This window comes from Fundulus heteroclitus, unplaced genomic scaffold, assembly GCF_011125445.2.
Source record: "Fundulus heteroclitus isolate FHET01 unplaced genomic scaffold, MU-UCD_Fhet_4.1 scaffold_80, whole genome shotgun sequence".
NCBI lineage: Eukaryota > Metazoa > Chordata > Actinopteri > Cyprinodontiformes > Fundulidae > Fundulus > Fundulus heteroclitus.
Window position 1 is genome coordinate 1,034,065 of NW_023397252.1, and position 14,853 is coordinate 1,048,917.

Consider the following 14,853-nt stretch of genomic DNA (forward strand, 5'->3'; position numbering starts at 1 on the left):
CATATTCATGGTGTCTCTGTTTTCTACCCTGGATCTGTTTGGGTTTTATTTATGAAACTAATTCTCAACATTCAGGGAGAGGCTTTGGTCCTTAGAGCCGCCATTAGCTACCATTACTTTATTCATTTGCTGTTGAATGCTAATATGATACTAATATCAATATGTTGTATAAATACACAGTTATGAAATTCAGTTAACAGCCAAAACATTTTAATACCAGCAATCCAACTTGAGATTGGATATAAAAAAATCGATTCTAAATCTTGAGAATTGGAATTGAGTCCATTCTTAAAATCTGAATCAATACTTAGCCCTACTAAGGAAATTCATGGGGGTTTCTGATCTAAAGTAGTTTTGTCCAACTACAGCCGCATAACTTGACATTACCTGCATTTTATCTTCTGTATTCTGCATATTTTTAAAATGTAACAAATGGGTCAGATGATGTTTTTAATGTTCCTTCCTGACGATCATTGTTCGTCATATAAGAGCGTAAATCCTGCAAATCCACTTCAAATCCACTCTTATAAACTAAATAATCATTTTTCAAACCAGTTTTAACTTAATTGTATGAAAATGGTTTTACTTTAAAACTTTTAAAACTGATGCCATTATTTCGCGCTCTGAAGTACGGATAGCATCTCCTCCTGGGTGTTCAGATGATCTCCCTGCTGGGAGGCAGCCTGCTGTCACAGTTCTTGTGTGTAAAACCCGTTTCTAACAATCAGCTGTCTGTGTTTACAACAAACTGTTGCAAAAGGTAAATAGCAGCCTGCATTCCTGAAGGCCAGAGCAAACGGTATCAAAGCTCAGTTCTGAGTCTGTGATTGGGAGGCCGGACTATTCACTGTTTGAAACGATGCTCAGAAACACGAAGAACTGGTTTGTGCATCAGCGTTTTGTCTAAGCCAGAACGGCTTCGTTGGAAAAGAGGTTTTCAGGGTTTCTTTTGGTTTTATATAATCTGTTGTGACACATTTGGTTCCAGTTAAATTTAAAGTGTTGCATAACTGCAAAAAATGGTGCTGCTTCTAACCTTAAACCGGTTATGAAGCGTTAATCGTTGAAGTGGCAGATCAGCGAGATTTTTCTCACAGATGATGTCCACATAGTTATTTATTACTTCTGATAATTTTTTTTCGGTCTCCTACCCGCATCTCTCGTTTTTTGCGTTCCTAAAATCCATGGAATCAAAACGATCTCGCTCGGCGGACTTTCCCAGTGACGTCATAGCATGAGTTGCTAACCTGGAAGCCGGCCTCCGCTATACTGTCTGAGTACTAAATGGATAGGGTTGTTTTGCTTTCACGGCTTTTTTACAAGATGTCTCGTCGTTGTGTCGCTGTGTACTGTTCCCATGAAGATGGAAGATTGCATGAGTGGCCAAAAAACACACTTAGAGCCCGTTTGTGGCTCGTCGTTTTAAAGACGACTGCCTCTGTGCTCCGGGGGAGGGGGTCTTTGGCTCTTCACAACCGCTGTTCTTCTTTAGATTTTATCGGCAGCTTGCATCCATTATTGTTGCATTACTGCCATCTATTGGATCCTAATATCTATTCCTCAAATTCTCTGATCCCAGTATTTTTTTTAAACCGAAGAATCTTCTTTTTCCCCTAAATACTATTTAGCTTATAAACCACATTCTCAATTTTAAATTCCTATAAAACCTAATTCCGTTTTTAATAATCTTTGATTTACATATCTTCTACAATTAATACAAACATGTTCCATTGTTTCTACATTATGACACCAACTACAAAAACCAGTAAGATGTTTCCCCATTTTACAAAGAGTTCCATTTAAAACAAACTGTGACCGGTTCTTATTCTATTTATAATTATCTCCTCCCTCCTGTTTATTCCTCTAATCCTTACTACATAAACTGTATTTTGTATCCTATATAAGTGCCTTCCATTTATTTCATTATCCCACCTACTTTTCCATCTTATTGCTTTCTCTCCAAACTATACTTTTGCCTTCAGATTTTAATAACTTTACTGGCATATCAATATATTATTTTTTATAAGCCTCCTTAGCCAACCTATCTGCTCTTTCATTACCCAAAATACCTGAGCAGGAGTCCAAAATAATATTACATTTTTATTTTGTTCACATATTCTATGATGAACAGCCGTAACCTCATATATATTTTGATGATTATTTGTACATCCCTTTTGAATACTCCATGCAGATAATCACTACAAATGATTTTATTTATATTAGTATCCTCATTCAGTCGATTTTCAAAAAGACCATGAAATCATTTTATTAGTAATTGCTTATATTACATAATAACACAACAATTTTCTTTACATGCATGTTTTAGATTTTATTCTTTCAGCTTGGGTATTTTTTTTAACTGCCAACAGGTGAGCTCTAAAGGCAAAATCATCTTCATGTCCTGGGGGTGGGAAGTGGGCCCTTATACAGCTGACAGCACACGAGGGGATCACAGCCCTGGTATCTTTGCCTAAATAGTCCCAACACCATCTCACAAATTGTCTATAGGCTATATGCCTATGCTGTTGCTTGTATTGGGACCAAGCAACCTGCAATGTCCAGCATTTAGACACACCGCTTCCATGCCAGGATGGTCTGTGTCAGGGATTTCTCCATCCATCTCCTCTGGCTTCTTCCATCTTAGCAACAACCAAGTCGATTTTCTGGCAACAGATGCACTCTCTCACAGAATCCATTATTGGCAGTGAGAACAGGAACACCTAAAAAATAAGATAGATTAATTGTATATTTGTATATGAATTACACACCATAACTGATTTGCTAAGTTCACTATTAATGCATTTATGGGAAGTTGGAAATGGATTTACAATATGGAAATCTTTAGGCCTCAATATTTCTCAGTGTATATTTTTGATATATTATTATTTTTGACTTTTGTTATGCTAGTATGTAGGTAGGCTAAATATTAATGTACAGATACTGTTTTTAAAATGTTGTCAAGTGATTCTTTATCATAAGTAGCACGTCATCATTGGGCCTAACTAGGCCATGGCATAAATTAATTTATAACTGTGAATACATGCTCATTCATTGTAGTGATACATTTTGTCCTCATCTCTTTATTTAAGATAAGATAAGATGGACGGCTCAGTAAAAGTGACAAAAGTTGGAAAAAGACCGATTATCTTGGCGTTTAAAATAACACAAAACAGCACAAGAAGACCTCGTTTATTTTTATTTTATAATTTTGTAAACAGCTGCCGATTAAACTGAAGGTTACAACCTTGACACGATTATATGCGTTGTTTTACCTAAAAATCAATTATACGAGCCGTGAAAACGGCAGCAATGCGCGCTCCCGACAAAGGGAGGGGGGAAAACAGATTTTCTCAGGGGAACTGAATTTCGCACAACACCGGCATTTTATCCATTAAATATCTATGGTGCCTAAAATAAAATGATGTCAACATACGAATAAATATTTGAACTGCGTAGTTAAAAGAAAAAACGAGTCCTACCATTCATCTAATCTCCCGACGTCCTATCTCCACTCCTTGTCCGACTCGGAAGGCTGTTTTTCGTCCGCTGCCTTCTCTTCATCTGAAACGTCTGGGTCGAACATGTGAGGCTCGAGAAACAAATATTCTTCCTCCGACACATCAGAATCGTCACCTGGTAGGAATCGCTCGGTTGAAGTCGAAATTTCACTTTCAGACTTCTTGTCGTCGAAGTGCAGTAATCCGCCATGTTGAGATGAACGTTCACGACATGACGTCACCACTTCCGGGTTGGAGGGCGCATGAAAAGTGATCAGAATCTTTAACGATTTTCTCTTAAATGTGAATTTTTTTTTAAAAAAATTCGGTGGTATATTTATTTTTTCATATTTTGTTATATATATACGGAAGGTTAAGTCAAACTGACGGACCCTTCATAACCGGTTTAAATAGGTCAGAGGTTCTGATCCATAGATTTGTGTCTTTATAATATGGCTTTAACATCAGCCTCTAATGTTAGACGTTTTTAATAATTATCTTAATTATTCTAGTAACAGAATTGAACAGACTCTTGGAGTATTTAAGATTGAGATGCTGAGACACCAACTGTCCTACAGGCTGGAACGAGCTCCTGATCGCCTCCTTCTCCCATCGCTCCATCTCTGTGAAGGACGGCATCCTGCTGGCCACCGGCCTCCATGTCCACAGGAACAGCGCCCACAGCGCCGGCGTTGGAGCCATCTTTGACAGGTAATTGACGTGAGCATGCGCAGAAGAAAAGGTTTTCCTCGGGATTCGGCAGAGTCATTCACGAAAGATGCTGTTAATCGGAGGGATCTGACATGTTAAGGATATTTTCAGAAGCTTTTCTACTTTATCAGAGATCAGAGCTTAAAATGATCTGCTTCTGCAGACTATGATCTCATACTAAGAGAAACTTTACAATCCCTGCTTAATTTTACCTTTTTAATTTAACGATCATTTGTCTCAATGGTTTTTTATGCTTTTATTTAGTATTGGATGCTTATTAAGGTTATTAATTATTGACTGGGCTACGTATTTAGGATAGTATCTTCTCATCTTTGGTTGGCTGCAACTGCTGTGTTCTGCATTGGCTGAAAGATTCTGCTTTTTTTTTTTTTTTTTTTGTTCTGGCTGTCAGACTTTAGTGCATGCGAGGCAAGGGGGGGGGGGGTGATTAATGCTTACCCATGAACATGCATGCACACCCACCCTGAGTTAGCGGCATAGCACCCACTGTCGTATTTAATAATGCAACAATAATGGCTGGAGAAGGGAAAAATACTAACAAAGGAATTTTCTTAAGATGATTTAATTTCCATGTTAAGCGTGCATCCCATTATTGTGAATATTCTAGAGCATGTTTGTTTTTAATTTTCTTTTTTAGTTTTTGGTATTTTATCTTTATTTTGAAGATATTTCTATTGTGACAAAACCTATATATAGTAGCTAGTTTAATGACCTCACGCAAGGTTTGGACGATTACCCCTAATAAAATAAAGTTTAGGTTAAGTGAAGCTGTCCCATATAAGGCATTAGGAAGTAATTATATATATATTATCTGCTGCTTTATATATTATTTAATTTTTGTATTTGATTGCTATCTTCTTTGATCAAAATGTGTTGCTGCAGATCTCAGAACGTCCTAAAAAAATCAAGTCTCGTCACAACGTGTTAATTCACTGTCAATTACACTAACTATTTTTGTTATAAATGCTTAATTTTGCTCACTGCAAATCGCTCATTTTCTGCTGATAATTGCCTCAAAACTCTGATCTTTTGCTGCAGCAGGATTATTTTCAGCTTCAACCTCATTAGAAATTACATAAACACACGATTTGCTTTGTTTTTATGACGTTACTTGGTGTGGGTCTTAAAGCGCTCCCTGCTGTTCGACATAATTTCTTTAAGTTTAATGCATCAGTCCTAAACTGAGGCTGATTTTTGTCAAAAAGAGCCTGTCGCCCTTTTCATGTTTAAGAATCCAGAGGAACGGTGTCGTCCACAGAAGGACAAAGTCGTTTTTTAATGTCCTGCTTTGTGTTTCACTGGGTTCCCCGCCTCCAGTCCTCAGCAGCATCTGTAGTCGAACCTTTAGATGCATCCCTGCTCCACCGCAGCTGGTGGTCAGGGTCTGCAGCGAGTCCTGCAGAAAAGTAGGCCTGGAGTGGGAGATCCCTGGTGTAGTGGCATTTTATAGTTCAGCTGTAACCGTCTTGAGGCTTTTTGCACGCCGAGGTGACGCTCAGTAAAGCAAACCGATCATCAGTCGGGTCTCTTGGTTCTCTCAGGTCTGCCTCAGACTAAACTCTGCTCTAAAGGTGAAAACGCTGCGCGAACAAAACGCCACGTTGTGTCATTGGACGTTCTGGCGTCCTCTCTCTGGATTCTTTGAGCAGACGTTCATAACGGCTTATTTCTCTGCACACTAATGAGCATCTGTGTAATGACATTGTAATAACACATTGTGATTGAATACACAGGGCGAACAATGCTGAGGTTGGGGCCCTATTTGACAGGTAACTACGCCACAACACAAACACTTCTCTTGAACCCCCCCTCCTCTTTGACTCGATGTGAAAATAAGCAGAACAGCTGAGTCTTCGTAGCTTTTTTTCCCCCGATTTCTTGGTGCAAAATAAAAATCTGAACAGAAACCACGGCATACGGCTCAGCCTTGGCATGGTTTGTCTGACGCCATCTTTTTATTTATTTATTTTGTGCCTTTGATTCGGTTTAATCTCCCAGAGGAATCTTCTGCTCATCGCTTTTAACTATAAAGGTTTTTGAGACAAAAAGCAGAAAGAAAATCGGTTCTTTACGCTGTTTCTTCCAAAGCATTAGTGCTGTCAGAAGATCTGTGCTCGTTTGGACAGATATTACACCCGTCTTCAGGTCTTCTGCTTACATTACTTTACCGTAGAGGTTTATATAAATTGTTCTGGCCAGCATCAGTAAACACCAGCTGTGATCGGAAACACATGTTTCAGCTCTTTTCTTCTTTTATATCTACTAACCTTCAAACCAAATAAGTCTACACAGAAAAAAAACTAATTTGGCATTTTACTGGTTATTGCAGTTAGGTGTTGCCTGGGAAAAAACATTAAAATCAGATCCATCAGTAGATAAGCACACTTTAATTTGCATGTTTTGCTGAATCCTTCCTGGTGGTTTTATCTTTAATGCAGGAGATAATTTTCTGTGAGACACTGTTAATGAATTCCTACACATTTCCCACAAAGCATGCTAACCTCTTTATTTTAAAATGCTGATTAATGAGGCAGAGGAGGATCACACTGAAATATTTCAGTTGGGTTTTTTTTTCTTTTGCTTTCTGGTCTTTTCTAAACAGATTTGTTAATTCAGGTATCAGAATAAACAGATGGCAGCTTAAAGTGGACAAATTCCTAAATTAGCTTTTAGCTTCCTAAATGAAATATACACATGAGAAAAACAGATTAAATCAGATTAGACATGGAGAGGCCAGAGATGCTGAACGTTTGTTTCAACCTTTCAAATTTTGCCATACTTTTAACAACATTTTATTCAACTGTAGCAAAATAAGAACAGCAATCCTAATAAGTACATATTTAAAAATATATTTAACTCATAACAAGTTTTCTTTCTAGGAACCAGTAACTAATTTTTAACCACACAGGCTCCAACAAACACGTTAAGTTCAAGTCAGACTGTAAGAAAATCACTTTTCTGCCTTTTGTTGTTGAATTAAATCATTTGGAGTTAAAGCAGTTAGTAAAGCTGTAGATTAATCTAAATTAATCTTTGTTTTGGCTGTAATAGTTTAGAAATATGAGCTGTTAAAACATTGCTGACCATGTCTGGCTTCATAAAGATGTCTAAATTACAAAATAATCCTATCATAATAAAAAAATGGAAGCTAGTCTTCTCTTTCAGTACTACAACATACCACAGTGTTTCTATATGCGGGACATTTTAAAGCATTTGAATTAAATCCTCTGTTAACAGATTTATGTTCTGTGTAGTTGCAGTAAAGCACAGAGGAACCTAGTTAACTGTTGGTGAAAATGATGAGATGCTTAAAAATAAAACTGCAGTTAGGTGAATTGTTTTGGATCAACTGTAGCTGTCAGCGGAAATACAAAGTCCATAATACTGCAGACTTTAAACTACCGCTGCACCTATTCAGCTGTGATAAAGGTATAAAAACAACTCTATTTCAAATCTGTAACCACTTTAAGATTGGCCCTGTTAAAAATACTGATCTGTGTGAAATTAGAACTGCAGTTGAACTTTTTATTGAGAAATCAATCCAAGGAAAAACAGCCAGTAATGCACATCCATCCTTATTTCTTTTCTTTTTTTTTAATTTTTGCATTATAGACGAGACAGGAAAAAGAGCCCGCCATAAAAACCTGCATATAACCTCTCATATTCCCCTCCTCCTTCCCTGGTCTTGCGTCTTGTTACACCGCGGGTCAGATTGTGCAACTATTCAAATTCTGTTGTCAATATATTATGGAAGAGGTTTCCAGGTCTTATTGAACCGGGTCAGTTTGTTTGTTTACCAGAACCGTATTCGCTCCAGGTGGGACGGCCTTATCATTTCCTCCAGCAACAATTTAACAGACAGGGGGGTTCTTCAAAACATCAAAACTAGCTTTTTTACTGTAATAAAAGCATAAAATCAAAGTTGTTCTTGATGTTTCTGAAGTGGTGATCAACTGATCAGAGGTTCCAAGCACAATCAAAGGTTGATCCCTGAAATAAAAATGTGACTTTAAGACTTGAAAAATCTAAATATTACTGTATTTAAATGTATTTTTTCTTATTGTTTCCTCACTGGTTGCGTTGAGTTTTAACATTCAGCATCTTTTAACACCAACCTTTCCACATTTCCATGTACATCCGTGTTGAACCAAAACAGGTCTCAGTCAGCCAACAGGTCTGCCGCCCTGGTTATAAACGTCCCGGTTTCCTTATGCAGAACCAGCAGTTCAGCCATGCCATAGCAGCACTGAGAAGCAATTATGAATGAGCCATGTGAGCCCACGTAGTCTGTTTTTCTTTCTTTAAGTCATTTCCTCTGTCCCGCTTTTTTTTTTTTTTTAATGCGCCACTCTTTTTCTTTCACTCTCTCTGTTGCTGCTGCTTTACTCTTAATGAATGCCACCATTGTCGTACCGTCCTACTGCATTTCTCTTCTCTCTTCAGGGTTCTAACTGAGCTTGTAAGCAAAATGAGAGACATGCAAATGGACAAGACAGAGCTGGGCTGCCTTCGGGCTATCATTCTCTTTAACCCAGGTACAGACTGCCGCTCCTTTAACCGCATTCGGCACATTCACAGAGAAGTTCTGGCTGTTTTCATGTAAAATGGGTTCGTTCCCTCCGCTGATGGCTTGTTTTTCCTTTCCTGCTGAAAGATGCCAAGGGTTTGTCCAACCCCAGTGAGGTGGAGCTCCTCAGAGAGCGGGTTTATGCGTCTCTTGAAGCGTACTGCAAACAGAAATACCCCGATCAGCAGGGCAGGTAAAGCTTCTACACAAGCAGAACGTTCGTTTTGCTTCGTCACGCTTCTGCCGCCGCCCGTCGTAACCCACCTCTCCTTTCCCTGCAGGTTCGCCAAGCTCCTCCTGCGACTCCCAGCACTGCGCTCCATCGGTCTGAAGTGCCTGGAGCATCTGTTCTTCTTCAAGCTGATCGGCGACACGCCCATCGACACCTTTCTGATGGAGATGCTGGAGGCGCCTCACCAGCTGACCTAAGGGAGCCGCGCTCAGACCCGGTCCGGATCCGACGCACAGCAGGGTTATGGCCGCGGCCCCCAGTGTCTGGTCACTGGCTCCTCCTGTTGGGCCTCGCTTAACTGCAGCACCTGCTGGTTTTAATGTGCCAGCGTTCACACACACACACACATACACACACATTTCCTGTCACCACGCTCACTATATCCACCCATGCACATGCAGATCACTGAAACTGGATACAGGAACTGAAAAGATATAACAAATCCACAGAAAAAGGCTTGAAGCTAATAGTTGCTAACGCTCACCCACGCATGGATTTTCACTATTGTTTCCCGTGATCACTTTTCCTCTGCTGGGGTGTCGACTCTAGGAACCGTGACACCCAGACAGCAAAACGTCTTAATTTAAGTCAGACGCCAGTTTTCACATCTTCATGTTCTCAGTGGGACTTTTGCTTCTGCACAACCGGTGTTTTTCCCCTCTTTTCTTTTCACTTTGGTTACTTACAGCTACTGCCAGCTGCACCTCTGTTCTGTTCTACTCAGAACGAGCTGCTTAGTTTGTTTGTTTTTCACCATTTGAGCTGAAAAAAATCAGGTGCTTAGCATTTGAATCAACTGTCCAGCGTCGAAACGAAATCATGCAAAGACATCATCAGAGCAAATTTATTCAATCGGGTAAACATAGAAATATTATTTTTTTTTCTTTGTATTCACGCAGAAACTTGTTAAGAGTTTCTATTTTTGAAGTACTGTACTCATGAAATGAGCGCTTTTTTAAGGCATTGAAATCCAGGAAAAGGGGGCCGGGAGTGCTTTGTTTAAAAAAAAAAAAAAGAAAAGAAAACGAAGCCCCCCCACCCGCCCCCACCCTGATGCGCACAGCGGGCTTTGTAAGAAAGGAAGAATGACTTGAATAATTTTTTTTTTCTTTTGATTTTTAAGTTTAGATTTTTTTTTCTCCAGTTCGGCATTTTAAAGACGCTTGAAGCTTACAGGAAGTAAAGCTTCTTGCAATGAAAAAAAAAGTATTTGTTTCTCTTTTTATCTTCCGCCCCCCTCCCCTCCCCCTCTTCTCTCGTGGTCATTAATGCACTTTTGTGAGTTGTAACTGTGTAAATGTTCCTGTTCCCTAAAAATGACCACCCCCCCTTCCCAGACACCTAAGAGGAACTTGAAGGTACTAAGTGTAGGTTTTTTTTCTCATTATTGCAAACCTAACTTGTTGAACTTGGCGAGCGATTGTGGAGTTTCGGTGCAGATTTGGGCCGGGTCGGGTCTTAAACCGGGCTGGAAACCGTGACGAGGGTCTGCCCCCTAACGAGCAGCACGGCTTTTATCCAAGAGGCCATGAAAGAGGAAATCGTTTTCAGTAATCGTGTGTATAATCGGGACGGCTTGTTTCTGAGCGTCGCTGAGGAAACAAACGTGTCGGACTTTTGAAGCGTCCTGGGACCGTACGCTGAGGGTGTCGGAGCTAAAAGACGTGGCTCGGCTTCGCTTTGTTCTGTTTTAGAAACAAGGTGCTGAGCGCTCGTTAGCTGCGCTTCGTAAAGACGCAGCAGAGGAGTCGGAGGCTGGAAACAGAAACGATGCCACGGAGGGAAAAGTGTAGACGGTATCGACTGGTGTTAACATTTAGCAGAACCTCGGACCGCTGGCTGTGAACGTGGATCGATAGGCGGTGCGTCCCTGTTGGTATTAGGACAGGATGTCTTGACTAGTGTTAAAATAAGGCCATTTATTTCTGCCCGACAGTATAAAGGAAATCCTACACCTACTACCTGTGGATCTGGACGTTTTGTTGTGTGTTTGCTTGAATCTTTTGTACAATAGCTGTAAATAATACCAAAAAAAAAAAAAAAAAACAGAGAACTCCTGCAGAAACAATGGTCTCCCCACACTTCGGAGAGTGAAACTCGTGGCTTCAAAGAATTAAAATTCCTGTATTTTTTTTCTTTGTCTGTTAATCAAACATGACGTTTTTTTTTTTTTTTATCTCTGGAGAACATGAAACTGGCCGGGGCCAGAGCCACACCTCATTGCTGCTTTTTGCACCAGCTTCTGCCAATGTTTCCTGTCGTTCCCAGTAACCCATTGGCTGGACGTCTCTGTTGACATTAGCACTTGACATTTTACTGTGATTTCAATTTGTGAAGAACCGAATCGGTGAAACGGTCAAAAGCAGCTACGACGCGTTCAGAAGAAAACCCTCCACGCACCCTCTAATGTGAGCAACACTGGGGCACAGATTTACTTCCCTTTGCAGGCAGCGGTGTATTTAAAGAGTTGGTAAACTAAAGTATATTTAGCCGCCTCCTTAGTCAGCAGATTTAATAGGAATTAGTCTTTTCTAGCGAGGAGGTACAGCTGTCTTCTTCCAGGTGCTAAATCATCCATGTGGTCTTTTAAAGGCCTGCACATTCATTCACATCAATGCAAACACAGTATGCAAGAACAGGCGAGTCGCACGACGTTCCCCCTCTCAGCTGCACAGAGATTTGTTCTCTTCTCCATCATCAGCTCGGCCGCAGTCTGGAACGACTGACGGCGGCGTTCCTGTAGAGTTCGGGTTCTAGAGAGAACCTGAAGCGGTGAGACGTAGGAAGCTGCAGGGTTTGAGGAAGCGTTGAGCGTCCAGCTCAGCAGATGATCCCTAGTTTGTTTCAGAGAGTTTTGCCTCCCTGTTGTTGCGGCATAGAGGTTTGACCTGTTAAACGGGTGATTTATTTTAATTATGTTTGCCTAAACCGTAGACTTCTGCCTTCCTCCCGTCTTTATATGTTTGGTCAAGCTAGTGGCGTTTTCTCCGCTGCCATTATTTGCAGAGAGGTCAGCTTCTTGTGCAGCATTGCTGACTCAAGATTGTTGGCGAAGGAAAGCAAGAGATGGAGGCGTCCTGGTGATTTAGGTGACCCTCCAACATCTGCCAGCCGTCTCTGCCGTGTAGGAAAGTCTCAGCGCTCCACTGGTGTGGCTTTAGGATGCCGCTTTGACACCTGAGTGAGAGTGATTCTGTAGCTGCTGAGCATTTAGCTCTGTGGTCCGGATCAGAGTTCAGTCGGACCCCAGGAACCCATAACAAGCATTTTTTTTTTCCTCCTCGTATCTCGGCGGTGAAGCCGACTGCAGGATCTCTGCTTTCTCTCCTCTGACTGTTTGAAACGTTTCTTTTCGGAGCTTCCTGTCTTGAATGTTTGAGCCTACCGCTACTGCACGGTGTCCATGACCAGGGAGGAGGACAAAAACGCTTTGAATATTTAACGGCGATCACTCAGATGATTAAACAGCTATTCTGCTACATATGCACCATGTTTCTGTCTGTTTCATTGATTTGTCTGTTACATGATATTAATTAGCAGCACAGTGATTTTCCCCCCCCATCCCTCCTTACTTGTTCTGCTTTAGGTTGTTCTGTATTTGTGTCATTATTTAGCTGAGAGCTTAGCTTTGAATGATTTAGAAACATGCAGTGATGAAAGCTATAGACTCAGCGCAGGCTCTTAAGCTAAGCCACTTCTAGCTCTGCTGAGCTGGCAGTCGAGTGTTTTATTTTTTTTTAAACCGCGTTTTTATGCATTTATGTTCATTAATCTGCAGCTACACCTTTTTAACTGGCAGAAACTGTAACTTTGGCTGTGACGTGCTGAGCGTTGTGGAGTGAAGAAACTAAGCTGGTATGTTGAGCTTTATTAAAACAGCCGGGCCTCCCGGCGGCGGTTTGGCCCCTCTCAGCTGCCGTAGCTACAGCGGCTTGCCTCGCCCGCTCGGGCTTCGCGCTGGAATAGACTTGCAGCTAAAAACCTCTGGTTCTCGGACTGTTTGAGGACGTGAAGCTTTTTTTTCTCGCCGGGAGGCTGTAGAGACGAGGATTCGGAGCCGCGTGTCCCTCTTTGCTTACCTTTACTTGACGGCAGAGCTGCGAGGATCTGCGTGAATCGCGAAGCCCCGCCCACAAATGCTTGTCATTGCAAGTGTGCACTCAAGGCCGACGCATGCTGCCACCTTCTGACTGCGTGGCGGTACTGCTGTCGCCGTCTTTGTTACGTTGTTGAAACTTCTTGTGTTTTATGAGTTCAGATTTTTTTTTTTTAAACGGATGGCAGGATCTGACCTGAGGGCGTCGTCGCACGTTCCCCCGGAGCCCCCGCTGTTTCAATCAGAGGGCCAGCGTGTGCTATGCAGCCCTCAAACCACCACCCTCACACTTTTCAATCACTGCCAAGCTGTTTGCAGCCATCTTTAATGTGGGGCCTCTCAGTCCTCGTCACTTCTGTAAATGGTGATTCTGGAGCAGCACAGTGAAGACGGTGCGCTCACCTCAGCCTGAGTAGTGCTTTCTGAACAGGGGCCCTGATAGGAATGGGAGTGGCAGCTTGTGTGGAGAGGGCAGGCCTGGTCACAGGACGGAGAGGCGGACCAGAGCGCGGACCCCTCTGGGTGCTCAAGCTGATCATTTGGTGCTTTTATAGGGTCCCACAACCTGACGACATGCATAGGAGCGAGGCTGAACCTGCTAGGCTGTGGTTGTGACTACAGCTGGGAACTATAAGAGTTGCAGTTCAGAGATAAAAACCCCGACCAGGACGGTGAAACATCCTGACAGGAAGGACTGGTCCAGTATGGCAGGTCTGCTGCAGGATGAGGGGGTTATTCTTAAAGGTCGGGTCAGAAGCGGGGAAAGTATTTAAATGACTGATCAGGCGTTCAGTTATTGATCGAGAGGATAAATAGAAGAAAAAAACGATTTCCCAGTAGATCTAGGATCTTCCTTAATCTTTTACTCTTCATCTTAAAAACCTTCACACGATGTTTCTTTGTCTTGTTTCTCGTCTCCATCGACTCCAACTATGCTATCCTCCTTTTATTACCAAGTATTAAACACATGCAAGAACTGAAAAAAAAAATGATCAGAACTGAATCTGTCACTCTTCTGTTTCTCTCTCCCTCTTTTGTGTCTCGTTTTTGTCCTGTTTGTATTCTTCTCCATTTTCCTCGTGGAGCTGATTGACTTATTGTGTGCTTTGGGGATTGAAAGAAGAAAAAAAAAATATGAATAATATTTTTTTTCAGTCATTAATTCTGAATCTTGTTTCTGTTTGTTGTATCATGTCCGAGTAAAAGTTTTAATACTGTATGTGAAGTGTTTTTTGTTTATTATTAAGAGAAAGCACACACTCTGCACCCTCATGACTGACCAGTTGTTCCAAATTGTTCGAATATTAAGAAAAAATCATAAACAACCTAGAAAGAATCCAGAGCTCGCACATAAAACCCATCCTGTTGTGGTACTTGAACGTCTCACCTGGGCTCCTACAGTTTCCTGGTAAAATTATGCGCTCCTCAGTCCAGCAGGACCCCAGGGCCCCTGCTGACCACCAGCCTTGCACTACCTCCTGTCAACCTCTAGAGGGAGCACTGACCTTTTATCCTGACAAACTTCCAACATCAATGGTCTGCTAACTTTTCCCCACCTCCTCTTGTCTCCCCCCTTAGTTGTTTTTCCTTAGCAGCAACCTTGGTGCATCTTCCTACCCCACCCGTTTGACTCAACTTCACCTATAAGGATGCAGCACAGCTAAGATTAAAGGAGCAGAGACATTTCACCCAGCAGTGATTTTTTTTTTTTACCCTCTACCAGTCACAA

General features: G+C 41.5%; 1 protein-coding gene across 7 annotated transcripts in view; it reads left to right on the forward strand.

The window, feature by feature from the left end:
- The window catches only part of rxrba (retinoid x receptor, beta a), a 37,117-nt gene extending 22,774 nt beyond the window's left edge, over positions 1 to 14,343 (forward strand). For 5 of the 7 annotated variants that reach the window (XM_036134372.1, XM_036134373.1, XM_036134374.1 and 2 more), the window contains 5 exons: positions 4,076 to 4,208; positions 5,963 to 5,998; positions 8,673 to 8,764; positions 8,884 to 8,989; positions 9,078 to 14,343. In XM_036134372.1, the coding sequence (XP_035990265.1) occupies positions 4,076 to 4,208; positions 5,963 to 5,998; positions 8,673 to 8,764; positions 8,884 to 8,989; positions 9,078 to 9,225 (515 nt within the window). In that variant the 3' untranslated portion in view covers positions 9,226 to 14,343. The remainder of the gene's footprint in view (positions 1 to 4,075; positions 4,209 to 5,962; positions 5,999 to 8,672; positions 8,765 to 8,883; positions 8,990 to 9,077) is intronic. The other 2 variants (XM_036134376.1, XM_036134377.1) reach the window with 1 other exon arrangement.
- Positions 14,344 to 14,853: the final 510 nt, after the last annotated feature.